This window comes from Falco naumanni, chromosome 7 (genome assembly GCF_017639655.2).
Source record: "Falco naumanni isolate bFalNau1 chromosome 7, bFalNau1.pat, whole genome shotgun sequence".
Taxonomy (NCBI): domain Eukaryota; kingdom Metazoa; phylum Chordata; class Aves; order Falconiformes; family Falconidae; genus Falco; species Falco naumanni.
In genome coordinates this window covers 56,828,074-56,855,225 of record NC_054060.1, presented here as the reverse complement: position 1 = coordinate 56,855,225, position 27,152 = coordinate 56,828,074, and the positions used below count along the sequence as shown (strand labels likewise).

General features: G+C 36.5%; 1 protein-coding gene across 4 annotated transcripts in view; it reads right to left on the bottom strand.

The window, feature by feature from the left end:
* Positions 1-27,152, bottom strand: part of DPH6 (diphthamine biosynthesis 6) — a 210,330-nt gene that overhangs the window by 48,180 nt on the left and 134,998 nt on the right. For all 4 annotated transcript variants that reach the window (XM_040601797.1, XM_040601798.1, XM_040601799.1 and 1 more), the window contains one exon: positions 15,483-15,725. In XM_040601797.1, coding sequence (XP_040457731.1) covers positions 15,483-15,725 — 243 coding nt within the window. The remainder of the gene's footprint in view (positions 1-15,482; positions 15,726-27,152) is intronic.

Genomic DNA, 27,152 nt, shown 5'->3' with positions numbered 1-27,152 from the left:
ATACATTAACACGAGACTGTCAGACTAAAAATGAAGTCTTACAAACCTGAATATTTGCCATGGAATAAATACTGTTAATATAAAAAGAAACAAGTTCTTCAAGAAATTTTAGTCCTCTCTACCCCACAACGCTGACAAAGCTGACGGTAGTTCAGTTAGCACTGTGTCATGTAGAAATTATTTTGTACAACATCAACTGGAAAACTGAGCCTGTACTTACTTGGCCTTACTGAACCGGGGAAAATCTAGAGAAAACAAGGTGGTTCTTTATTTTTTGTGTCAGCACCTGATAGCATATTTTGCAGAATAATTTCTTTTTTTGTGCAGTGTCTATCCATCTTTGAAAAACAGAAACATAAAAAAGGGGAAATAGATACAGGGGAACATATATGGCTATTGAAATTCAGAGGCTGTACTATTTCTAAGGGTACTTTTATTCAATTTTTGTAATTGAAATGGATCTCAAATTAATGTAATGTCTTGATATAATGATTATAATTCCACATGCTGGCATTTGGAAAAAAAATTCAAATTAAGTCTTCTTCATACTAATTGTGAAAAATTCTTCATGCAGCTATGGTAGTGAGGAAAAATTAACTAATAGATATGAAATGGTCAGCAATTAACATGCCAAGCAACACATCTTAACTTCTGCCAGAGAAGCATTTTGCAGGTGAATAAAATGAGCGTACCTCAAGTTATATTAGCAAGAGTACAGGAAATCTGAAATCTATACAATATATTGCTGGCTATTATTAGGATTTCTCAAGGTAACGGGCTAAAATTTTATGGTAGTCAACCAAGTATATCAGAAGAAACTACCACAAAAATTAACTAATATCACTTTTAGGGCCCAAATCCCACAATAAATCTAGTGTTAATCTGATTTTGTAGGTTGAGTCAGCTTTTTGGTGCATAAAGGATATATTTAAGTCTGCAGAATCAAAACTTTCATGAGTAATGGTCTCTGAATATCACTAAGATAAGTATATGTAAGCATTATATAAAAAAGATAAGCAAACATGGAAACTCATGAAAACAGAGTTCATGAGAAATCAGACCAATAACCATGTATGATCTATAGCTTAAACACTCAAACAGAATAATCTAGCAACTTGCTATTCTATCTTTTACCATGACCATCAAGAGGTCAAGAGTGGTATTAATTTTTTGTCACTTCTGTGTGACAGACAAAAGGACTCAGTTGAAATTAAAGACATAACTTTACATGCTCTCTTTTGATTATATTTAGTAGCTAATGATGTAAATTGCTTGCTAATTTGCTTCCTCTTTTCTGTTATTGGATCACTGTGTTTTCATCCCTTAATTTTGGAAACTGGGAAGCTCTGTGACATGACCAAGATGAGCAATCAGTATGACATTTCCAGGAAGCTTTGAATGGGTGTCTAGAATAAAAAAACAATTGAAAGCCTGTACACAAAGTGTGTAATAACTAGGCTAACACCTCTGATTTCTGGATGTACCAACCTGGACGTTTTCTTGGAAAGTAAGCTCAAATAATTACTTGTTAGAATAAACTGAAAGAAAAATAGAAAACGCAAACTGGCCTGCTGAAAGAGGGACAGAGACTTCTGCATGTACAGTAATGGAGAAGAATCTCCTATTTAAGACTGAGACTTCCATTTTTGCTTGATTTATCATATCGCAATCTTGTTCTATCCCATTATCTAAAAACAGTCTCAATAGCCCCATGGACTTGAGAGTTTTCAATAATTTTATCCATTGGATTTTATACATTACAATCTCTCTTCAAAATACATTTCATAATTGTATGTGACAATTATGCCACCATCAGAGCAAAAGAAAGATTTTAAAATGTTCGATAATCAGTTATTGGAAGCATGTGATAATATCAAATGGAAAATATATACCATTTCCCCCACATTTTTAGATGGTTATACACCTCAGCTATAGCACTGATTATTCAGAGGAAAGCGTGTTCAAAGGACGGCAATGAATGTGTCTGGACTCAGGATCTGAGAAGTACAGGACTGCCAGCATGGCTGTCAAAGGGGCACAATGCCTGAAATTCAGAATTAGGCAATTAATATCAGCTTTAAAAATGGATATGACTGCTTGAAAAATATCTTCTCTCTTACTGGGCCCTTAACTACTCCCACCAATATATAATGAGACAGATCAAACCTAATTTTTATTTATTCTGGTTGGTTTTGCAATTTTTTTTAAAGGGGTGGTGGTTCTGGTTTTAGTTTTGTTTGTTTGTTTGTTTTTTTTTTGGGGGGGGTTGGTTTTGGTTTTTGTTTTTTCCTGAAGTAACTCTTTATGGCTTCAGCAGAACATTTCAGTATGGAAGTGCTCTGGTACAACATGAATACCTGTATTTTTTCCCCTAAGTCAAAGGGGTCAGGAAGGGATTTTCACTTTTGTTAAATGCACACAGGCCTTTGGTTGTTCAGCTTATTCTACAGCAGTAGTCACACTACACGTGTACTTACAACCTGATAAACACCCCACCTACTGCACGGGAAACAGCCTCTCGGTTCTCATCCTGTGGCGTAAAGTATTTTAAACTCCAAAGGTCTAATATATTTTAGTCTAAGTACACTCGCAGGGTTCAAAAATAGGAATTTCTGGGTTAAATGTAATGGTCTGTGATATACAGGTCAGGCTAAATAATCTAATGGTGCCTTCTGGCTGTACAAGCTACTCAAGCTATGAAACCTGTTTTACCCAGTGCCTACGCCCAGTCTTTCTACCAGCGCGGCAGCACCTGAACTCAAAAAACCCACACTGAGAAGGCAAGCATCTTACTCATTACGGCCTTTAATATCCCTTGCTGATAGTTTTCAATTTTTAAACAGCCCTACCTGTCGTGTTGCTTTTTATGTGCGCTCATAGTTACAGATATAATTTTGGAAGCAAAATATCTAAACAGTAAGCATAGTAAAAATGAAACAAGTTAAAGCTTATTAGCAGTAGGGAGCAGATGTAGCAGAATTCTGCCAGTTTCCCTACATTTCCTCCCCAGCAGGGACTTTCTGTCAAGCTGTGAGTTAGTTCTATACAATAATGCAGGTTGCTGCTACTGCAATTGCACCTTCCTATACCTCACTATTGTACTAAAAATTCACTTTGATTTTTGATTTCTTCCTTCATAATAATACTATTTGAAGCAGTTCCTGCAGAGCTAACTGTAAATTCAAGCACTGCATGCTAGATGCTCAAAAAGGCAAGAAAATGTAAAATTGATACAAAAATAATTACAATCTGAAAAGCTGGTTTATTTGCTTTAAAAATACTAACTTTCTCTCAACAAACTAAAGTTTTTTGAGCCAAGAGATAACCAGTTAATGACTGAAGTTAAGATTCCTTGACATACCTCTCAAACATACATCATTCAATATATCAGTTACAATGTGGAAAAAAGATAACTATTTAAGGAACAAAGTCATAAATTGATAGCAATATAAACTGAAAGCAAATGAAGTCTGCCACATGAAACATGATCACAGACTGTCACTCTGAGGGTTTTATTCTTCATGTGTAGTGTCAAAAATAAGCACTTAGGAAAGAGAGTTGAACTGAATTAAGGATGTTCAAGATGGAAAGATTTCACTTGAAAATCATTTGAGAGTGTGTACCCAAATGGGACAGAAAACGAGAAAAGTTAATGGTCAAAATCTACCTTGTGGGCATTAAGGATAACTGATTTTATGATTTAGAATTTAAATTTCAAATACTGATTGCAAAGATGCTGTCTTTGAAAGTCTCCTTTCATTCTGCACTTTGACCTTGAGCTCCGGAACTAATTTTCAAATCAAATGTCAGCTTTTACCTCACATATTCTAACTACGATCACCTGTACACATACAGCCAAATTAGCTACTGTTGTTAAACCTGTAATTAAATTTTGCGGTGCAATGAAAAAAATTGTGATGCTACCGGAGGCAGAAGAAAAATTATTTGAAAATTCTGGTGGCACAATTACACTTGGGTTAATTGCCAGGCTCTCCTTCAATGGGACAGCCACCTTTTTTAGTAATATGATATATAGATGTGCAATCAAAAATTACTTTGAATGTGGCACTTTTTAGTAAATGCAGAAAATACAAGCATATACATTCCTTCATCTTACATATATGAGTATTTGGGGGAAAATGCTTGTTTTCTGCAGTATAGTCAGCTACTTTAATTTTTTAATATGGTACACATGCAAAGCAAGATCAGTTAAACAGAATATAACACAACTGCCAGTACTGCACATGCCCTTTATTTTGAGTCAACCCATTGATATCGGTCAATAACGTCCTACATAACAGTTTGGAACCTGAATTTTGCAGGACAGTTTTTCCCTCAGTTCAGCGTTACAGGAGTCAAACTCGAGAGATGCAGTTTCTTAAAGTCCACCGTGGGGGGTTGCCCCTGGCTGGCAGGTAAGCCCCCCTGAGTCGCTTGCTCACACCCCCCTGCAGCAGGATGCGGGGAGAGACTCGGGGAGGGCAGAAGCAAGAAAAAATCATGAGTGGAGATAAAGATAGCTTAATAACAGAAGGAAAGAGAAAAAAATAAAGGAATCACTCGCCACCTCCCACCAGCAAACTGATGCCCAGGCAGTCTCTGAGCAATGGCTACTTTAGGAAAAACTCATCCCTGCTCCAGTTTTTATTGTCGGGCATGAATTCATAAAGTATATATTACCTCTTTGGTCCATGTGGGTCAGCTGTCTCAGCTGTGCCCTCTCCCAGCTCCTTGCTGAACCCCAGCCTGCTTGCTGGGTGTGGGCAAAGTTGGAAAAAGAGAAAGGCTTGATGGTGTGCAGGCACTGTCTAGCAACAGCCAGCACTGGTGGGCTGTTAGAATGGTGTTAGTCACAAATCCAAACCACAACGCTACAGGGGCTGCTATGAAGAAAACTAACTCTATTCCAGCCAGACCTACCACATCTGCTCACAAGAGGAAGTTCATAATAACCTTAAAAAGTATAAGCCAAATTGGAGTTAAATGTGTAACTGTTCTCAGCAGTCATTGGAACGAGACATATGGAAAGCAAACTTGTTCTCCTGAAGATTAAGACTTGCCTTTCAGGTTACTACTTACATATATAATGGGATCTTCACTCTTCTGCTCCTGAAGGCAGATAAGTCCATGTACAGAAGATCAGAATAGAAAGTTTTCAGTAAACAGCCTTTAAGTGATACATATTCATATAAATGTTTGTTAAAATTTGTTATACCAAGTAAAAAATACAAATATACATTCATGGATGTGTATGTAGTGTATATTTATTAATATGCATTTGTATATATGTGTATACAAGGAGGGAGGGAAAGAGAAAAATCTGTATACCTATACACCTTCTCCATGTAATTCTGCAGAATACGCACAGATTATGAGACTACACATTACTGAAAAGGTATCTACAACTCCACACAAACATTCACTTGTCAGATTATGACAAAACTTTACCAAAATTACTGATTTAATTAGAAATTCATTGAAAATCAGTATTTTCATCAGTTACATTTTCCCCTCTTAGACTCACTTGCTTCTTCATTGAGATGTATGCAGAAGTAACTACTTTGTCAACTACAGGAGATGGCCAGGATATTTCCACAAGGGTGCTTATAAGCAAGATACATAAAGATCTGCCTAATATTAACACTGAATAATATCCAAAAGAAAATCAAAGTTAGATTTCAAGTGTCACCAGCTGTGTTCATTGTGTTACAGCTAAAGGATTGATGAGAATGATATACTTTTATCATGTGAGATGGAAGCATTTTTGTTTTTCATTCATGAAGCTGAATAATTACTGAGAGGAAGGTGAAAGTCATTATTCACTGCTGAGCTGGCACGCATGTTACTGGGTACTGGCCAGTTAGCACTACTCATTTTTGCTATGCAAATATTGAAAGGGGTTTCAAAATAATGGTAGCTCACTTTCATGCTGTCTCACATACTTTGAAAGCAGAGTACAGGAAAGGATAAATAATTTTTGGGTTACTTTGAATTTTCTGAATAAGGAAATTGAAGATTTATTATTGATTTTGAAGCCCATGTAAAATCCTTCAGAGATGAGGAAGAGGAAATGAAATTGTTATTATGACCAGCACACAGGACAAGAGATAAGATAATCAAGTACTGAAATTTAGTAGGATGCCTTAGATTGTACTATGCACAATTAAAGAAGTACTTCCACTACCAGAAAGACATTATTTTCCTCGGTTATTTTTTTTTTTTTCTCTTTCAAGTTTTTGGTGGTGGAAGACCATAGCTGTATCTGAGTAGAGAGATTCTTGCAGTTTCAAAAGGAAGAGGTGATATTCTGAGCTCTAATTTTGACTGCGGCTTGATGGGGAGAAGGCCAGGTATGAATTTTTCTAGTTTATTGTGGAGTTTCTCTTCAGTTGTATTTTGCTGAATCTATTTGTGGTGTGGACCCCAGGCAGCAGCAAAGCATCCACAGAGCTGCTCGCTCACCCTCCCACCCCAGCAGGGCAAGACACACAACAGGAAGAGCAAAAATGAGAGAACTCTTGAGTCAAGATAGACAGTTTAAATAGTGAAATGAATGAAACCAGTGATGCAAAGGCAATCATTCACCCCACCCCACCAGCAGACCGATGCCCAGCTAGCCTCTGGGGAACAGCCACCTTGGAAGATGAAACTCCCCAGTTTTTCTTGCTGAGCATGATGTAATATGGTACGGGATATCACTGTGGCTGCCTCTTGCCCACCCCCAGTCTACTCACTGGTGGTGCTGACTGGGAGAAACAGAAAGCCTCGAAACTGTGCAGCATTAGCCTGTTAGCAGCACTGTTTTAGCCACAAATCCAAAACACAGCATCGTAGGGGCTGCTGTGAAGAAAGCTAACTCCATCCCAGCCCGACCTAGTATGCTATTCAGCAGGTGAGTTTCCTTCCTGCAGTGGGAATGTTTTCCAGGTCCTGCATAACCATGACAAAGAAGATATTGCCCACAGATTTAATGGGAGGACTTTCAGTACAGAAGTTTGGCTAGTTTTTGAGATCCGAGTTTTCTGATTTTTATTGAGCTCACACTGAAGAGACAATACCCTCCCTGGAAATGACCAAGACCTAGAACAGCTGGTTAGTACTTAACTTCCATCCACTTGTTGGAAGCACTGACTCTGAAGGAACATTTGTGGTGTCTGAAAGAGATTAACCTGCTCCAGTTTTAGGAAGGACCAGTTGTTAACAAACCTGTCTATGTAGGCTGGAGTGGCAATCTGGCTCTTCCTTCAGTTTTCATCAGCAGGATTAGTTTATCCAAAGGAGAGCAAAAAAACTTTGAAGGTGATGATTTTCCTGAAATTCCTTCCTTCACTGTGGGGATTTAAAGTGTCCTAGATGTAATTGGGACTACAGTTTAATAGGGAAGATTTCTGAGTGAAAGCAGGACCTTGATCACACCCACGATGGCATTCTCCCCTCTCTAAAGAGGCCCTGACAACAGGGACTCGCCTTCGGGCTGAAGTCCTGTTAATGGCTCCCACAGCCATCATGCGTTAAGACTTTTGACCGGAGGTTCTGGCCTAAGAAAAGCGTGGGTGCACACGTGCCCTCTTGCCTAGCACAGAAGTGACAGGCTCAAAACGGAATTAATATTTTCAGCAAAGGAGAATAAGAATCACTCAAAAAACCCCTCTTCTAAGGGAACTGCTGCAGGGGAAAATCAGTCAGTCTGGATGAACTAGGCTGTTTACCACCCTGAATAACTTGACATGCATTTCTTCACTGTGTCTAACTGAAAAACAACATTCAAATGCAGGTATATATTACCTGTAAATGGCAAATAAGCTAGTGTAAATCAGTTCATGGAAATCAGACAGTTATGCTGACTTATACCAGCTGAGGATTTGATTTTATCTGTATCCATCTACACAAACATTTGCACAAGAAATGCTCTACTTTCTTATTTTCTATTGTTCATATCTTATGTTTACATTCTACAGGCTGAATTCATGTATACTGTTTAGAACATTATACAATCATATGATTTTTTTATGTCCACATATATATATCCAATTTCTAGTAATGGCTTAGTTAAAATCATGTAGACTGATTCACTGTTCTTTTTGTTGACTATATTCTTTTTAAAAATTCATTAAGGCTCCACTAACATTACAAATAGAATATCATGATCTTCCCTTAAAAAAAAGTGAAAGTGGCAACCCTTTCACCTCCCACCATGGGCCAGCGTCAAAAGGCAGACTATTTTCAAGGACCTCTGGAGTTCCACTATCTGCATTTGACCTGTGTTAAATATTCTCATTACAGTTGCTTCAAATGAATACAAAAGCTTTGTTTAATCTGAACACAGGGGAAATGAAATACACTAGGCACGAGATGAAAGACCCACTACCACTGTGCTATTTGAATGCACTGCGTGTTCTTAACATGGGCCATAAAAGAAGCCTAGTTTAATATATCAAACTGTGGAACATTCGAAATAGCATCTAGTAGCAAAATAAATGTTATAAACCTGATGAGACAAAAAAGGGAAATAGAAACATGCATTTTCTTCCTACTGAACTTTTGATAGGCATAGGTACTGGCTGGTGGCAATGTTTTTCAAAAATACTTAGTTTTCTTCTGGTAATATTACCAATTATGTTAATTAACCTATGTGAGATTTCACTGCAATGTATATGTAGCAGGGTTCTAATCTATCATTTATACCTTTATAATATTCATTTATGTCTACTCCTCAGATTTTAACTATTCTGTCCAAGAAACTGGTAAAGGAGACCAATTAAATTAGTATTACCTATACTGTTATCTATAGGACACAGAATTTACAATACTACTTGGAAATATAGCAACTGTATTAAACATAGATATTAACCAATACATATAGTAAAATATACAAAAAACCACAAAACCATGTACATGAATATTATAAACATCTGTCCAGGATGGTGAAAAAGTACATATCCTCTCAGAAACCTAGTGGGTTTTTATATTCCTTTTAAGTTTTATGGTAATATTCCCCATAGGTAAAGAGGACATTAAACCTCTGTCCAATCCTTTGCAGCAAGAAAAACCTTCAACTTCCACCATCTGAGCATAAGCTACTTCTGTTCTACATAGGATAAAGTGTCAGAGAATGCATGAATTTTATTAAAATTCGTGACAGTCTGTATACTACAAATACTAGTCATGGCTGAACAATGCAACAGACTGCTGTGTTACAGATGCATGACGCCATTCTAACTGACTGCCATGAAAACATAATAATTACTCCAGAAAACCACTGCATGTAGCTAGACAGCTTCTGGTTCAGGATTTAGCTTGTTTATGACTTGGGACCTGTGCATTATTTGCTGGGCGATGTGGGAAGACACCGGACAGTACTAATGGTATTTACAGGATTGTCAAAGGAGGCATATTGTGGGGGCTCCCTAGAATGGGCCAAGTGCCTCTAGATGACTGCTCTTAGATATTTTTTAAAAAAATCCTAGTTCAGGCTCATTTACATCTTTTGACATCTAAACAGTTTGTAAATCTGGCCCAAAAGGTTTAAATTTAGATACTTAAAGTTGGCATCAAGTTACCAGAGTGCTGAAATAAGCAACGAACCCATTCACGATACATATCAGATAAAACATTGTGAATCTTTTTTTCATCACTTCTGCGTTACATGCTATTAAGACACACACTGTCAAAAACCCGACTGGCATTCCTGACAGAAAGTCAACTGTAGCACTCTTTGCTGGATTTGAAAGAATCATGGGATCACAGCCACTCATCCTGAATGCTTATCATAAAAAAAGGAAAGCTTCTGTCAGAAGAAGGTGGGATAGAGAACTTTTAAAGTTTGTAGTACATTTGCTCAGGAATTTATTGGAGGGAGAGGACCAGATAACTAATGTCGAAATGCAAGCTGTGTTACAAAAGCCAAAAGACACATTTTTTCATGTCGCAGGAAGTATTTTATCAGGTAGATTCTTCATTACTGAGGATGGAAAATACAGTGGCAGCTGCATAATAAAATAACCCAGAGTGGACCTGATCTATAATATCATCATCTGCAGAAAAAAATAGTATGTATAAAACAAATGGCCAAAGCAAAAGATATGCTAATAATAAGCTAATGGTCTTAGAGCTATTAATATATCCTGCATTTATATTAAATATTGTCCTTTAATGCAAGCCTGTCTTCTATTCTTAACAAAATACACTGTTTTCACTGTTTCAAAATCTCCTTTCACCAATATTTTGGGTACACTTACAAATACAGGCAATTCTAAACTTTGTGTGGGTAACAAAACATTGTGTACTAAATATACCACAGTATTTCCCCATACATTTTTCTTTTATAACAAAGAAATCAGAGGTATCATTTCAGATAGTTCTGGAAAACTGCCTCTGGGTTTTGTATACGCCATTAAATCAAAATAAGAACCGAAACTTATTTTTATCATTCAGTCACGTTTATCAAGAACTATATTTCAAAAGCAGAAAATGGCCTCCAAGTTTTCCTGTAAGTTAATGTGCTCTTAACGCAAAGAAAAAAATGAATTAATCGTACTTTGCCATTGGATTATACATTTGAACAGCAAGAGCCCAAACCAGTATCTATTACACAGTTTATCAAAATAGATATATTTTATTGGCCTAGCTATACCAAATATTGCTGGGGATTAGCAAGATGTAAAAAGAATAAAACACAACAGTGAAACAAGCTGGAATGCCTGAAATCTTGAGACAGTACAGCATGTTTCTTCTTTGTATTGGTAGGTGGGGATAACAAAAGAAAGCAATAAGCAGGCATTCAGGGGTAGAATAAAAAAATGTAATCGTGATCTTGTCCATCTCAGTTAGTCTAGTGCAGCCTGTTGTACAGACAGAAGTACAATCCGCCACTTGAAATATTCTAACAAAGTACTGCAGGGATGGTTCTGCATGGAAAGACCATGGGGAGAGGGAAAAGAAGGCAGGGGGTTGACTCAGCTCCCAACTAAATATAGTGGGAGTACTGTCTAAATGATACAACTCAACCCCTACTGAATAAAGTGCATACACAAAGTAAATTAATAAAATTTTGCAGGCACAGTCACTGCTATATCATTATACAATAGTTATTTGGAATATTTCCATCTATCAATAATGCCATCTGTCCCGCCCAATACAAATGGACTACAACCCATCTGGCTTATTTTTTTCTATTGATTACTCTGCTGTATGAGTTAGCAAAACTGCTTATAAAATCATCATATTACATGACACTGTCATTAAAAGATGTGAAGTAAAGAAAAACACAAGATGAGACTTAATTGGAAAACTGTCAGTTCTTCTTCCAGAAAGTTTTAGCAATGCTATAAGCCTTTTTTTTTTTTTCCTACTTAAAAAAAAATATATATTTTAAAAAAGCTCTAAATGCTAACTACTGGATTAGGCACAAACTGTTCCACCACACAATTGTTACTACTTCTGACTAGTTATGTTAGAGAAGCTCCCTAAATGCATCTCCTCAAGAGTGTCAAAATATCCCAAAGCATGCGAGGGAATCACAAAAGAAACTGTGGAAAGAGTGTAACTTAAAAATAGGGTGGGGGGAAGCTGCTGATGGCTGGCATTGTATTTGTTAATTCCAATTATTTTTGCTAGGTTTTGGCTTTGATTATTTGTTTGTATAATTCTCTTTATGCTATTTTTGCAGCCGCTGTTTTTTCTAACTATTGCTTCCCTCAACTAGATTTTAATTTCTACAACTGCAGCCTGTTTTTGCTTTTGATTTTAATCACTGCTTCCCTTAACTATATTTTAATTTCTCCAACACCCACTACTTAACAACAGTGCAGCCTTATCCATCTACGGAACTTAAATGCTTACTTTAGCTCCCTCGCTCTAGATCTCAGTTCCTACGATAAACTTTTAGTTTTAACAAAGGAAACCTGTCTTGTGTATGTTCAAAATGTTAATGCAAAGATCTTTTTGTTAGCCCGGTGGGTTTTTTTAAGTGACACCCCAGTGGGGCTGCTTTCTTGTCATTCCCTCCCCGCTATTATTTTCTTTCTGCTGCAATCTTCCATCCCTCCACCAGATTTCTGTTTTCTCTGCCACTCTGAATGGCTTTTCCAATGACACTATGACTCAAAGGGACACAGGAAGGAAGAAGAACGAGGAGCAAGGTCTGGATTTCAGCTCTAAGGACACAACCCTTGATGACTGTGGGTAACTAGAGTCCAGGGAGGCAATGCCCAGGGTTATACTGGAGGGGTGAGGCTGCAGGGAACAGTGCTGGGAGCACAGATACTGAGCTGCCATCTCAAGTGAGGGAAATCAGGGTGACTGCAGTGGAAATGAGTAGTGTAGGAAGCAAGGAATGATGTTGGAATAAGGAAGGGGCCAGAGGCTGGGTGACTGAAACAAGCTAGAAGTTGCTAGGGGTCCAGCCTGCTTACCGTGACTATTTTCCCCCTCTCTTACAATCCCCTCCCATTCTTGATGCTCACTAGAGCCACTCCTCTGGTAATCAGTGAAATAATTTGGTTATTCTGAAAAATACTCAATTTATCTTTCTCTTCATAATTAAAGAAATTCCTAGAAGACAACTATTACTGCCAATATGTCAAGAAGTCCTCTAAAGTCCAGGTGTGTCTGACCCTGTGGTCTTATCTCAAATGAAGCTTTGATCAACATCCTGTCTTAGAAATAAACCTTTTGTGTTATATAAACACATCTAGAGAACAGTTCTCACACTTGTCTTTATATTATGTTCGGTTATGGCCAATTTGTTTGTGCCCTAAAGAATTTATACAACCCTTTTTGTGCTTTACAGACTACTGACATCAAATATGGAGAATGATTCAGCTGAAGTTGCTGAACAGTATTATTTATGTAGAGGATATTTACCAGACATCACTATACAACAGAACGCTCACACTTTTTTTGGTGCTCTAAAAAAAACCTTTGGCAGTTTTGATGCATGTAATTTAGTCACTGTTAAATACAAATAGCTCAATCTTAATATACCACCATGTTGCTATTAAATAGAGAACATTCAACAGAACAGAAATGTAGTCTAAAACCTGTGTTTAAGACATAATTAGTTCTATAGCTTATGATGTATAGTTTACAAGAAACAAGTTCTGAGATGCATTGTTTTGTTTGCACAAACCCCATCCTTTTTCCATGGATGACAGAAGCAGAACAATTTCAATTGAGACGCCATTCATTCTTATTAAGTAATCTGTAGGTTGCTGCTGATTCAGGCCTTTGGCCACTGTTGGAAATACAGTTCAAGAATAATGAAATACTTTTGGTTTGGCTGACTTAGTTTACTTGAAGAAAACAGAGCATTATTTGAAGTCATGGTATCTGACAGAACTGTCTGTTGTAGTAAAAAATAAAACCACTCAAGGGATATGCTACTTAGACTCTTAAGCACAATGCCTTTAGAGTAAAACTACCATGTTCTGGCTTCCACACAGAAAGGCACTATCTTACAGCACCCAACAGGCTGCTCCAAAGAAAGTTTTAAGATATGGAAAAACTATAATTTCACTGGCTTTATGGAATAAACGAGGGAGAAGTACAATCGCCATACCATTTATCAGTCATTTCACAACGTTCTTCCAAATTTCAAACTTCACTGTTTTCCTTATTCTGAGAGTAAAGGAACAATTCTCCTAATACCACGCCAGCTAATGCTTCTCCTCCAATAAAAAAATCTCTATTTCCATTAACAGGACAATTGTATTTTCAGGGCAGGACAATTCCTCCCTCTGGTTCCTTGTAACAGAGGGGTCTGAAACATCTTTTTCTCTGCTCTGCTGTGTAGGCAAACCCTTGTCAATCAAAAAAGTATGCATAGCCTGAGGAAAAATTCAGTTTCTCTGTCTGAACCCCCTATTGCCAAAATTATAGAGAAAATAGAACATCTGGCTGCTAATAACATCTCTTTCCCACTGATATTTTCATTTTTTCCAAAGCATTTTTAGATTGTGTTGCAGCACACACTACTTCATCTGCTAATATTTTTTTGCTCTTTCTGATACTGTCATTAATGAGTATGACCTGATAAGCACAGCATAAGACTGACAAACATCCTCTAGGATTGCTTGGTGCTCCTCTAGGATATTTTTTCTTAAACATTCCTGAAAAGTGTTAGGCAGCTAACTCCTCATGGAAGTAAGTGTAGGCAGCAATCCATTTTTAAGCTATGGCTTGAACAACCAAAAAGTGACATGAGCCAGATATTAGTAATAGCTCTAAAGCAAGCAACCTCATCAGTGTTTTTCACATAGCTGAGAAAGTACTGCCTAGTCATCTCAGTAAGAAGAATAAACAAAAGACTCAATGAAGAGTAGCTGGTACATGTATTAACTATAGGAGACCTAAAAGATTCTATCTGGAAAAAGGAAAAGTTTCAAAGAACTGGCAGCCACTACCAATCTGCCCTCAAATCCTACATATGTAAAGCAGGTAGGCTTTGTGGTCATGGTGCATGGTACTAACCAGTCACACAGCAAAAACTTGAACTGCATTAAAAAATCTGAACTGAATTCAGATTCAATACACTGGGTCTCGAGGGGTAGTAAACACTATTTAAGAGGGTCTTTTATTCATAAATCAAGGTGGAATGTGTAAGCGTCTAAGTAAAGCCTACAATTCTACTCAGAAAGAGAAATGCCTAGTGCAAAGACTGAAAGTGAAGGCAAACAGGAGGAAAGTTTCAGATACATTTTTCCTTCTTCTATGGCAACGCTAACATATACTATGCTTCCAAGCCATGTATTTCCCTGAGAAACCATAATAATTAGTTATATTAAATTATACAGCAATTACGCAGTTACTAGTTTTTTTACTCATTTATGGAGCAGTTATGTTTTATTTACAATATTTGTGGCTTTTTAATGCTTGCAGGGTGTTCCATGGTTATTTAAGAAAAGTGGTACATACATAACAGAAATGATTATGGTATTGTTATAAATCACTGTGCAAATTATTATGCTGTTAGAGATAATCTAGGGTCAAGCAATAGACAGGCACAGCCTGATCTGGTCTTAAAAGTTCAGTTGAATAATAAGCAATAATAAGCACTAAACTGCTAAACTCAGTTGTCATGACAATATTGCTTGTAAGAAAGAGTGGGGAAAAAACCTCAGCAGAACAACTCACCAAAAGTTGGAAGTAAAACGCCCAGTTCTTATTATGCAAAAATATATGGGCAGAGGAATTCAAATAAGGTATTGTTCACATTTTTGTTGGAGGAACTGACTGCTCTTTAACATACTGCTTTGGGGAATTAAGGCAAAGTTAGTGATGAATGTAACTTTCTATTAAGCAATTTTCTTTCTCAATTGTGCACAACCACTTATGAGCCAGAACAAACAGCTCAATCAAACCTTATTGTATCAGTTTTACTTGAACCCCTTGGAAATGTACTGAGAAAATTCTGATATTACTACAAGACTTAGAGAGGGGAAAAAAAGACAACCCAGAAAAAAGAAAATGCATATCACAACTACCTTTTTACATTCTCTCAACTTCTTCTGCCATATAGAGCGAGCGATAGGAATGTGCTTCCTGTCAGTTACATAGCAGCTGGCTGTGATCGCGTGGTGGAGCGCAGTCTTTTGTTTCATAGCTTGAAGAACTCGCTCAACATGACGGAGGGAAACCATGGCCTCAGCCCATATGCCACCGCTAACAAGCTGCATCGTGCAAGGTACCAGAGCAATCTGTCCAGCACAGTAGAGAACATCTCCAACCTAGAAGAAAGGAAAAATAAGTACGTAAGATTCTGGGAGTGTATAGAAGGCAAGGGAAGCACTTTTTTTTCAGGTAGTTTCTTTCAACAGTACTGTTCTTTGACATCATTTGTCACAAAAGAAGCAAACATGCCTGTGTAAAGATAGTTTTATAGGGAATTTAACTACAATATAGGAACAAAGTACTACAATAAAATTTAACCTAACAGTTAAAACAAGGATGTATGTGTCAGCTCCAAACAGTAACATCTGATGTTACTGTCCGTTACAGATACTGGATCACACTGATGCCCCAACATAGTTAAATATTCTTGCTTTCTGATTTGGAGTGATGATGCACACTATCTTTGGTTCAGTGCTATTTTTTTAAAACTTCTAAGTCTTAAGTTAGCTCTGTTTTACATAAGAATATGTAAGAAAGTATAAGCATATATCTGTAATGTCTTCAGTAAACTAGTTTAAAAATACCATAAAAATAATACTTGCAGAGCAACTAAAAGACTGTGCGTGAAGAAAGTCATGATAATCCACCAGAAGGCAAAAGGAAATTGCAGATTGAAAATAAAATGCAGAAGAGTGCCACTTGACCAAAGAGATGCACTCATCTTTTGAAAATGGAATTAAATGGGTGGCTAGATATACCATCAACATATGTTTTAAGTTGAACTGCTATGCAATTACTTTGGGCTGAGTTTCTAAAGTCTTCCTGGCAACACTCTGAAGACCTACTTTTTTTAATAGCAGCCAGCAAAGGAAACTATTTATTCTTACTATTCAGACATCTCAAACATTTATTATAAAATCTTAATGTAAATATCAAAACTTTTCATCCTCTTATGCTGCACTTCACTAGAAAGTCTGTACATTTCCTGATCAGTGAAGCAGTAAATTTTATTCAATATCAAAAGAAAACTAAGTATAGAAGTGGGAAGTAAGGTGGGTGTAAACAGCTTTGAAGTCAGCACAGGAAGCATTTTGCTAGGAATAAAGAGAAGGAAAAATGGACTGTGCAAGGAATCTTTAGGAAGAATTTTGCAGAACTTACTGTATAAACTGTAAAAATTCCTCAGAATTAAGAATAATTAAAAAAGAAATCTGTCCTAGAAGACATGGCAATCAAACCATGTGACAGACCCATATGCAACTCCAAATCTGTCCTCATAACTGTCTGTGTCTCACAAAAGACTCACACATGTAACTATTGGAAAAGTATCTTATACAATTTGGCATACAAGTTCTATGATTAGCAGCTGAAGAGGGGGAGGAGGCAGAGAGGAAACATATCAACTGCCACCCATCTACTATTTAAATTGTTTTAAATATCTGAAATATTGTTTTGATAATGCTATATATAATCCTGAATTTGGGAAAAAATATGTAAGTAATATTTTGGTTTATAAGAACAAATGGTCTTTTTTTTTTTTTTTTTTTTTTTTTTTTACAGTGCTATTTTAAAATATGTGCCATTGAACAAGGGAGTCCAGCCAGCTACGAAGTGGCATACTGACAAGATGAGAAACAAATTCAGAAAGATATGATTCAGAGGGGCACAGGTTTGTTTTTAAAGCAAGCCATTCATTTTCACCTCTTGAAAGTGAAATCCATGCATCAGTAAAAAACTCCAATACAGGTAGTTTATACTTCTGCAGAAAAAAAATCACACTGGCAATATTTCTTCCCTTTTTGCCTGTTGGGCTGCTGGTTTTCCATGCATCACCCATGTTAATTATTAGGTAGACAGAAGAGCTGTTCAACCAGTTCACTTCCCCTATTCTTGAACAGATTGTTTGAGACATAATATGAATACTAATTAACGATAAAGTATCTGTCAGTGTTTTGAAATACGGACCCGGATCGCACGTTCTTAAAGTATCCTGGATAGTTCTGATACAATTAGCCCCACTGGTCATAAGAAGGTCAAAAAAAAATCTGAAGTATTTGAGCAAAATTGGCACCACTTTTGGCTCAGATTCAGTGGGAATTTTGCAGAGTTCTCCAAAAACAATTTAAAAAATCCCTCTGTTCCTAACATACTTGTTTGTGTCTTAAGATGTAATTAACAGAAAAACAGTGTTCCTAACGTGCCACCATGTTACAGAGGGGTGGATACAAGGGGGAACGAGGGCAAAAAGAGTCAAAACACGGCCACAGGTTTGCAGCAATTGTGTTTCAGGAGAATGTAAGTTAGGGTAAGGGAAGGAGGAGGGATGTTTCTCTTCCTCTTTCCCAGTGACTTGGTCTTGAAAAGCAAGCATAAATAAACAATCAGCAGGGACAAAACAGCAAACCGGTACAAACACGGTTTTAGCAGATTTCAAGAGGTTGTCTCAAGAATGTTTGAAGCATCATATTCAAAACTGTTAGCAGAATAAAAAGCATTTAAAATGGGGAAGACATCATAGTATCTTGTTCACAGTACTGAAATCTTACAACAGGAGATGTCACAATGTATGGTGTTATTCCCTGTGTTGTGAAAGTGTTCTGCAAAACCCTGCTAGAACCTTGCAACAGTTTATCTTTTTGGAGCATCTACAAGGCTAACAGAAGATCTTTCAGGCTATAGATTCACAGTGTATCAAGTCTAGAGGACCTGCATATCCAGTGAACTCAGCATAGAAACAAAACTACAATATAATGGATGTGTATTTATACACTAGATGTCTCAGCTTACACTGATGATTTAATTTTCACTGCAGCCCATACACGTATTTCCAGTGCTAAAACTTCATTAATGATTTGACAAACCAAAAATAAATAAAGACTTGTACTGCTGTGCTGGTTAAGGCTGGGGTAGAGTTAATTTTCTTCATAGTAGCTAGTATGGGGCTGTTTTGGATTTTTACTGAAAACAGTGTTGATAACACAGGGATGTTTTTGTCATTGCTGAGCAGCGCTCACACAGAGCCAGGGGCTCTTCTGCTCCTCACCCCACCGCACCAGCGAGGGGCTGGGGGGGCACAAGGAGCTGGGAGGGGGCACAGCCGGGACAGCTGGCCCCAACTGACCAGAGGGGTATCCCAGGCCACGTGATGTCATGCTCAGCATATAAAGCTGGAGGAAGGGGGAAAGTGAGACATTCGGAGTGATGGTGTTTGTCTGCCCAAGTAACCGTCAGCCATGATGGAGCCCGGCTTTCCTGGAGATGGCTGAAGGTCTGCCTGCTGGTGGGAAGTGGTGAATGAATTCCTTGTTTTGCTTTGCCTATTAAACTGTCTTTATCTCAACACACGAGTTTTCTCACCTCTGCTCTTCTGACTCTCTCCCCCATCCCAGCTGGGGAGAGTGAGAGAGCAGCGCGTGGTGCTTAGTTGCCAGCTGAGGTTAAACCATAACAACTGCTGAGATGCTCACTTGTACCAATTTATTTCCAATATATCCCCACAACAGTAAAGAGTTTATAAATGGGACCTCATGCGACTCGACATTTCTTCCCTTTTTTTCATTTGTATCACTGCTAGTTAAATGAAAGGTGAGTCTTAATAAGCTAACATAATAGTTCAGCAACTGTTTTGCACAGTTAGCACAACTGTAAATAATCAAGGGAATTCAGTGGACAATCAGAACCTCAGAGTATGCAATCCATACCCTACAGATAGGAACAATAAGCTCTTATTTGAGAGTTATGACTTTTCGTGGTATAGCTATGCTACAGGAATTAAGTGTAATATAGACCTAGATCACAGCTAATACAGAGGGAAGGCAGTATAGTAGCAAATTATTATTTTATTTCACCTGTGTTTTTTTAAGTTGCATTCATTTTTCAGGGAGGCAGAAGGAAAGGATCTATGGTACCATGGAAAGGAAAATTTAGAAGAACTTTTGGTGCTACTTTGAACTGTTCTATCCCCAAAAAAGTTTTTAACAGTACTTTAAGTTACCAAAAGGACACAACATATCTCCCATAAAATATAATTCAGGAAAAGAAAGAATAAGAACAACAGACTTAATTGGACATAAGGACAAATTAGACATAACTTAAGCTGCTAATTAGCAAGAGAAAGCTGTAATTATTGCTACTTAGAAAGAAACAGAAGAAAGAGGATACCTGTAGATATACACTGAGTTTTGTTTTGTTTTGTTTTTTTAATGAAAGGCCAACAGCAACTACAGAAACTTTATGAAACATTTCCTGCTGGTATTATTAAACTTGCTAGGGATTAGCTGGCATAATACAAAAATTGCAGGGATCTTCCAGTGGAGAGATTTCAGCCATTCACTCCCAGGTATTTAGGCCAATGTTAATAGTTGCACCATACGAACAAATGTGTGTTTCTTGGAAAGGATGGAGTCAATATGCAATCAGCCAAATCTTTGTTACAAATGCAGTTTGGTGTCTGAGTGACTGCTGCCCTTTAAGAGGTCAGGGTGTACAAAAGATTCAATGACCCCTTGACCTGACAGTGAAATAACCCACCATTATGTTCAGCCAGTGTAAATAAGCATAACTGACAACGCACTAATAGGCTGCCTCTGGTCAGCCATGTGTACCTCTGACCTTAATGAAGACCTAAATCAATTAATACTCCAGGCAATAAAGACCTCTGGCTGATTAAGTTAGATAGAAATCATCTTTTCTAACGGGATTACAGCTGTAAGGTGGTGAACTTTTTATTTAATGTATGATAATCCTTTCTTCCTAGGGCCCTCTTATTTTAGCTAATGACGTTAAAATTACTTCTTGCAATGTGAAATCTTTTATTCAACTACCTAGTGTGAATAAAGTTTTAAAGGTACCGTTTAGACCACAGTAATTGAAAAGCTTTGAGTTCACACTATGAACACAAATTGTATCTGACTAACGTGGTTCTAATACACCACAACCTTCAATATAATTCTAGTTTTTCTTGAACTGTTACAAATTTGTAGTCTAAAAATTCCATAAATGAGTTGATCACACACAGTTTAGTTTGACACAGGCTTTCTTTTGAGAAAATGTGTACAGTTATCAGCTAAAAGATGAAGGATATACTCCTAAATGAAAAATATGTTATGATTATCTTTGACTAAAGAAAATTGACACTAGTAAGAATCTACGTATAACTTAGCACAATGCTTGCATATCGTACTCAAAACTCCAGAACTTCCTTTTAAATAAAATAATACTTTTTCCTAAATAGGTCAAAAAGTTTAATTAATCAATAGTATATTATTTCTATCTTATTGAAATAGCTCTAACATTTTGACAATTTTCAGAGATTTAGAACTCAGTTTTCAAATGCTGTGATTCCACTTGCTAACCCTCATTTTGGGATGGAGCTTCATGTGTTTCAAAATCTAATCAATCACCTAAGCCATGAGACTATGAAACACTCACCTTTTTGCTTTGTTCTTCATATTAAAGTTTTTTTATCAAAGTGTGATTTAAATTTTTCTCTTTGAACATTTATATTTGTGGGTTTAAAATTCACAGGACATACTTATCAAGAACCGAAATAAAATACTGCCATTTCATGGATGCTAAACTAGGCTTATATATATTTTTTTTAATCTGCAGTTTAACAAAATTTAAATACACCATCCCACAAAGTCATATTTGACACTGAGCACAGTGTCATAATGCTATCAACACACATAAAACTTGTGCATTTCCAAATTGGAAATTACACTAAAGAGAAGTTTCATGTCATGCAGTATGCTAGACTGAGCAGCACAAAACCTGGCAGTTCTTTAAAGAGGCTATTAACCCGACAATGCACCTGAAAAAGCCACAATATTAATTGTTATGAATACTACATCAACTTCAAAATACTATGTCTGAATACCTCCTAGTCATATTCTATGCTGCCCAACTGTAAATATCTCTGCAATCCTCTAAAAATCAAATAATTCTATGCTGCCCAACTGTAAATATCTCTGCAATCCTCTAAAAATCAAATAATTCAAATTGAGCCTTTAGACTGTGCTGTATTTACAGCAGGAAATCTCATATAATACATCCTGGAAGGTCTGTAGTACCTTGAGGTTTAACAAAATGCTATATGCACAGACTTGCGAGGGACGATCAGATCAGAAAGCTTAAGAGAAGGTAAGGTTCAGCTTGAAAACCTTTTTTAAAAAACTGTTGTGTCCTATCACAGAAAATTATAATATTTGCATACATATTTTTGGCAATGTGTTGGTTATATTTAAATCGTGATCACTGCCAAATCAATTTTATTCTGCTCTAAAACTGATGGAAATAAAAACCACACACTTCTGATTTACAGAAGACAAAGATTCAGAAACTGATTTTTTTCACGAAAAACCCACCCCAAAAGCTGTCATTCACATTCCAAGGGAGTATGAGACACAAAACAAAAATAAACCTAGCTTTTAAAGTCAGCATCTAGGAAAGGTTCCAATACAGTGGGTAAAAAAGGCTTGCCATCTAATACATCTGTGTGGGCATGGCAGCGAGGCTGAGTCTTCTCCAGGACACTCATTTTGGTCCACTTGGAATCTCCAATACACAGAGAGGAAATTAACAAAATGGAGGGAAAATATTCTTGACTTACTATGCATATTTTGGCCAATGTCCTGTACTGGCATACAGGGCACATATTGTTCCTTTATGGAAAATTACAGTAGACAGTTCAAAGACTTAATTACCATAGAGTATAAACTCTTCTCCACATCCTAAAGGATGTTTTTTCCTAAATGAGAAAGAGCAGCCTCCCTACTTGAAAAAGAGCAAGTTAACAAGAGTATTAATCTTTGATGCATTTCTTCCTTGGGACAGTGGAATTCTAGTCTTCATAACTATAAATCTGTCACCTTTTACAAAGCCTATCATTTACTCTCAAGCTTAAAAAAAAAATAAAATCACAAGTTCTCCCACAACCACATTAGCAAAATCTGCCAACTGTGAAAAACTGCAGAATACTCAGCTTTATGAAAATACCTTATCTAAAAGATGGAGTAAAACCAACACCCTGATTATCATTTACTCATTTCTTATTCATATCACTTTGAATAAAGGTGCCAAACAAAACAAATAACAATAATAAAAAAGAACTAAGATTAGTCTATTCCAGAACAGTTGCAGTTGGGATGGGGAATAAGAGATCTAATCAAATCCATATTTACCAAGAAAAGTAAAGGCGTATTTCAGGTTCCAGAAAAACAAGGTGGAAAAGATTAATACCTAAAAGTGTAAAGTGATGCAAATGACTCAATGTGGACATGGACTATTGAGGAATGGATACCACATTTTTCGAAAATGCATACTATATCCACCACAACTGATTGTGTTTTTTAATTAATTATATATACCTAGGTAAGGGAGGATAATGGTTGTAATTCACTTGGACTCTTAAAATATCTGATACAGCATATTTGGAAATTATTTTTAACTCTCCTAATTATAAATGCTGTTAACTAGCTGATAGTCTGTAAGGAGAGAGCAATGAAAAAGCCAATGTACTGAAGCGGGGTGCCGTAGGGATTTGTATTAGGCCTGATTTTGTTTAACATCTTCATTAAGTCAATGGAAGAAGGGATTAACAGCATGGTAATGAAACCCACAGAGGATACTAAATTACAATGTGCATCAGTAGAAATAATAAAAATGGACACAGTTTTTTGAAGTAAAAGCAGGAAATAAGAAAATGAGACTTAACATAGGAGAAATGAAAACTCATGCTAGAACATATGGCAAAAATTTTTTGAAATACAGATATTCATAACAAGGGAGAAAACTTGACTGCATAAGTGCTGAACAGTTTATATCAAATCGTAACTGCTCGTTACTAGAAGCGATTTCAGTATAGGACAAAAGAAGATAGAGTCTCTGTTCTCATGAAACAGGTCTAATTAATCAGATCTACCAATTAATTGTTCAAGGATAAGTAACAGCTGCCCTTGGCTAATGAAAGAGTGAAGTTTTCTACAACGTCAGAAACTGATAGTATGCCCTTTAGGAAAGGTATGATTTCCTTATTTCAAAATGAATGCTGTAAAAGATCAGGTGATAATCAAAGTTTCAGATGATTATTCAGAGCTGATAAGTACTTTTTTCCAGAAATTTTTACATTTCATCATTAACAGTGATTTTTGGTTTACAGGCTAGCATAGCTGCATTCAAAGTATGAAAAGCATTTTAATCTTTCAGGGTAAAGATATAAAAATTCCAAAAATACTTTTTTAACCCTACGTTAAACGGAGACTGTCTAAACCTTACATGAGGTTACATAAACATTCATTTGAGGTTCCGACACGGTTCATTTGTGCATTTGCTATATATGACTATTATCCTACATTTATTTTGATAAGGATATCTTTACAATATATCAGCATTCTTTCTTTGTCCTTTCTGTATTTAAAAACTATATATATATATATGACCAGTATTTTCACATGACATTCCTCCCTTCTTGATTTCTACATTTTTCTCTATCTATGCTTACAGTTTCAGTGGACTGGAGAGCATATATAATAGGAGAGAGAGGTTACAAGGTAATTGTATCCACACACACTATATATAAAGGAAGATAATGAAAAAAGATAGTGTGATGTGATATCCTTATATTCCTGTACGTGCTTATAGATTACAGCCTGTGTCTCTACTTGTATCCTTAAACATACAATCTACTTAGAAAGGGATCGCATAATATCCTTCTCACATTAACTGAAGTTTCTACTGAGAATGGCCACTTACAGTAAACTAAATCATCAGTTAAACTATCACTGCAGTGATAAAGCAGTTCACGAAGGCAAAGCAGAAATTTCTAGGTTGAAGTTTTACTAACAGTAATGGTGCTACTGCTGAAGGCTGCACCGCTGTTCCAGAATACAGCAGCCAGGGAGAATCAAGATTGCAGTCATTAAAGCCTCTGAAGAGTGGGTTTTTTCCATTCTTACCTGTCTTTACAATCTTTACTCATGCCAACTGTCAAATAGGTTAGTGTGATTATAAACAGATGAGGGACAGCTAGGCAGAGAAAATACTCTGCATTGAAAGGTGAAAGCTGTTCATCACATGACAGTAATTCACAGTGTATGAAACACATTAACACCGTGACATTCTATTCTTACAGAAAAGATTTCGTTCCCAGCCATCACTTGGCTTAATATTCTTACTCAAAATATGCTTTTCATGAATGTCACTGGCTACTTTAAGATACTGGTTTGCAATAAATGGGAGTCAGGAAAGAAACACTTCCATAAAACAAGAGTGAGTTAACTGTAATAACAGCATTAAGCTAAAAGTGATCGTTCTCATTCTAGCCATATAGTGCGGTTTCGTACTTTACCTGTCCTCTATGTAAACCCAGTCTCACATGGATTTTACTTATATCTATGACTACCATAATAATAATCAACATTAGAGCACTTTACTATATGTTAAAGATTATTTAGTGCGGATGTACAACTAATAATAGACATCTCTCAGTGGAATTGAAACTTATTCATGCAACTAGATGTATATGCACAGTACACATAACAGTAATGCATCTAGAATATAACACACAATATACAGTATTTATCACAATCTTTTACCTATTTATTCATATTGTAGTGACAATACTTCCTTATATAACAGCATAACTTTCTCTGGGGATGCAACTTCCAATGCAAAAATACAAGTCAAGTTCTGATTATACATATAGAAACTGAAACTTGCAACAAAGATCCACAAATACACCTAATATTCTTGGCCAAACTAATGCCATATTATGTTTTCCGCATCATAAATTAAATCAAACTTAACAAAGAGATGCATTTAGGTATTAGGAACCCCACGGTATCAGCTGCGAAATCTGGCTGTACAGGCAGAGTCCATAGTTAAAATTCTGAACTCTGAGCAGTTAAGACATGACCCAACCTATAAACTTAACGAAATTATAAATTGACAGTGACAATGTATTATACATTCTCATATAATCTGAAATACCATGTTCATGAAGTGCAATTCAAGAAAAAAAAATGCATTAGGAAATAACACGCTTGTTACATGCGTGCAATTGCCTATCCTGAAGTCTAGACTCCTAACAGTTAGAACAAAATAAAATTAATGGATATTAGAGAAAGACAGCGACAATCTGAGAAATACTCTAAATATACACATCCAAACACATTTTCACAACTTTTATTTGCTGTACCCTTAAACGTGGTGACGCAAGTCAAGGCGGACTTAAAAGAAACACAATGTCTGCGTGGCTGGGTTCGGACAAAATGGCCTTTATTGTTTATACAAACTATTTATATATCTTAGACAGTGCAGGTGTTAGACCCTGATGGGTTTTTGTGTCCTTCTTCTTGCTTTCTATTTGCTGTTGCTGTAGGTGCCCGTATGCTGCGGTTCTAAGTTCTGATACTTCACACCCTGTTTACATACCTGACAATTTGTGGCTGTCTTAAAGGTACACGGCTAAGTCTTTGAGGTCAACTAACTTATCTGCAGACCCGCTGCAGACCCCAACACTTAAACACTGACCTTTTATCAGAATTGCACTATGGACAACATCCCAATGTAAAATATCACTAAATTCCCAAATGTGCAATCAGGCAGATTTGACTATGTACTTTTCAGAGGCCACATTTTCTCTTAGATTGGCAACACTTTATGACAAGAATTTACCTACTGACTAAGTAGTAACATGTAGCATTTAAAAATCAAGTTTCTGCAACAAATTATATTTTAATCCTGTGTAGTGATTGGACTGTAAGTGTATTCTAATTATATTTTGTGCTGTAATACATATTCATTTGAGTATGGAATTAGAATCTTGTATTACACGTTTTCTTGATTTTTTGTAGGTTTAGGTTGTTGTTTTTTTTTTGTTTGAGTTTTTTTTGTACATTCACCTTATTGTTTTCTTATAATATTTATTTTCATAGAATTGTCTAGATGATTTAAAGGGATAAAAGTTAGGAACTGGAAATCACAGTATATTGACAGTATATTAGTAACTGACAGATTACTAATAAAATATGTAGTTTGTGTTCTGCCAACCAAGCTGCAATCATGTTTCTATCCATCTTAGATCATAAAGTGAGGTCAAGAATCAGTGCTTGCAAACTTACCATGTGCTTAGCCTTTTTATTTGCATTATTAAGAAAAGTAGTTATTTTGGCTAGTAAAATCTAATTGCAGAGTCAAGCCCTTTGATATAAAAATGGGTACAAAGCAAAGCGTTGAAGTTAAAAGGGGATAAATAAGAGGAAGGAAGGGGCAGAATGCAGTAAGGAATAATCCCGTAATCAGGTTAATCAGCTGCAATGTTGCCAAGACCCAGGTTCAATCCCTTTGGCCTTTTCCTTTTATCCAGTAATGGCAGTGCTGTTGCGGCAATGGGCAGTCCAGAAAGCACACCTCTCAGTGTCTCCTACTGGCACTGTTCTAATTTGTTTAAATAAACTAATGCTCTTGGACCAAGACTCTGTTCTGTTTCTTGATAAATGTCTTAATCAGGATGCTAGAAGCTAACATAGGATGGAAAGATCCCT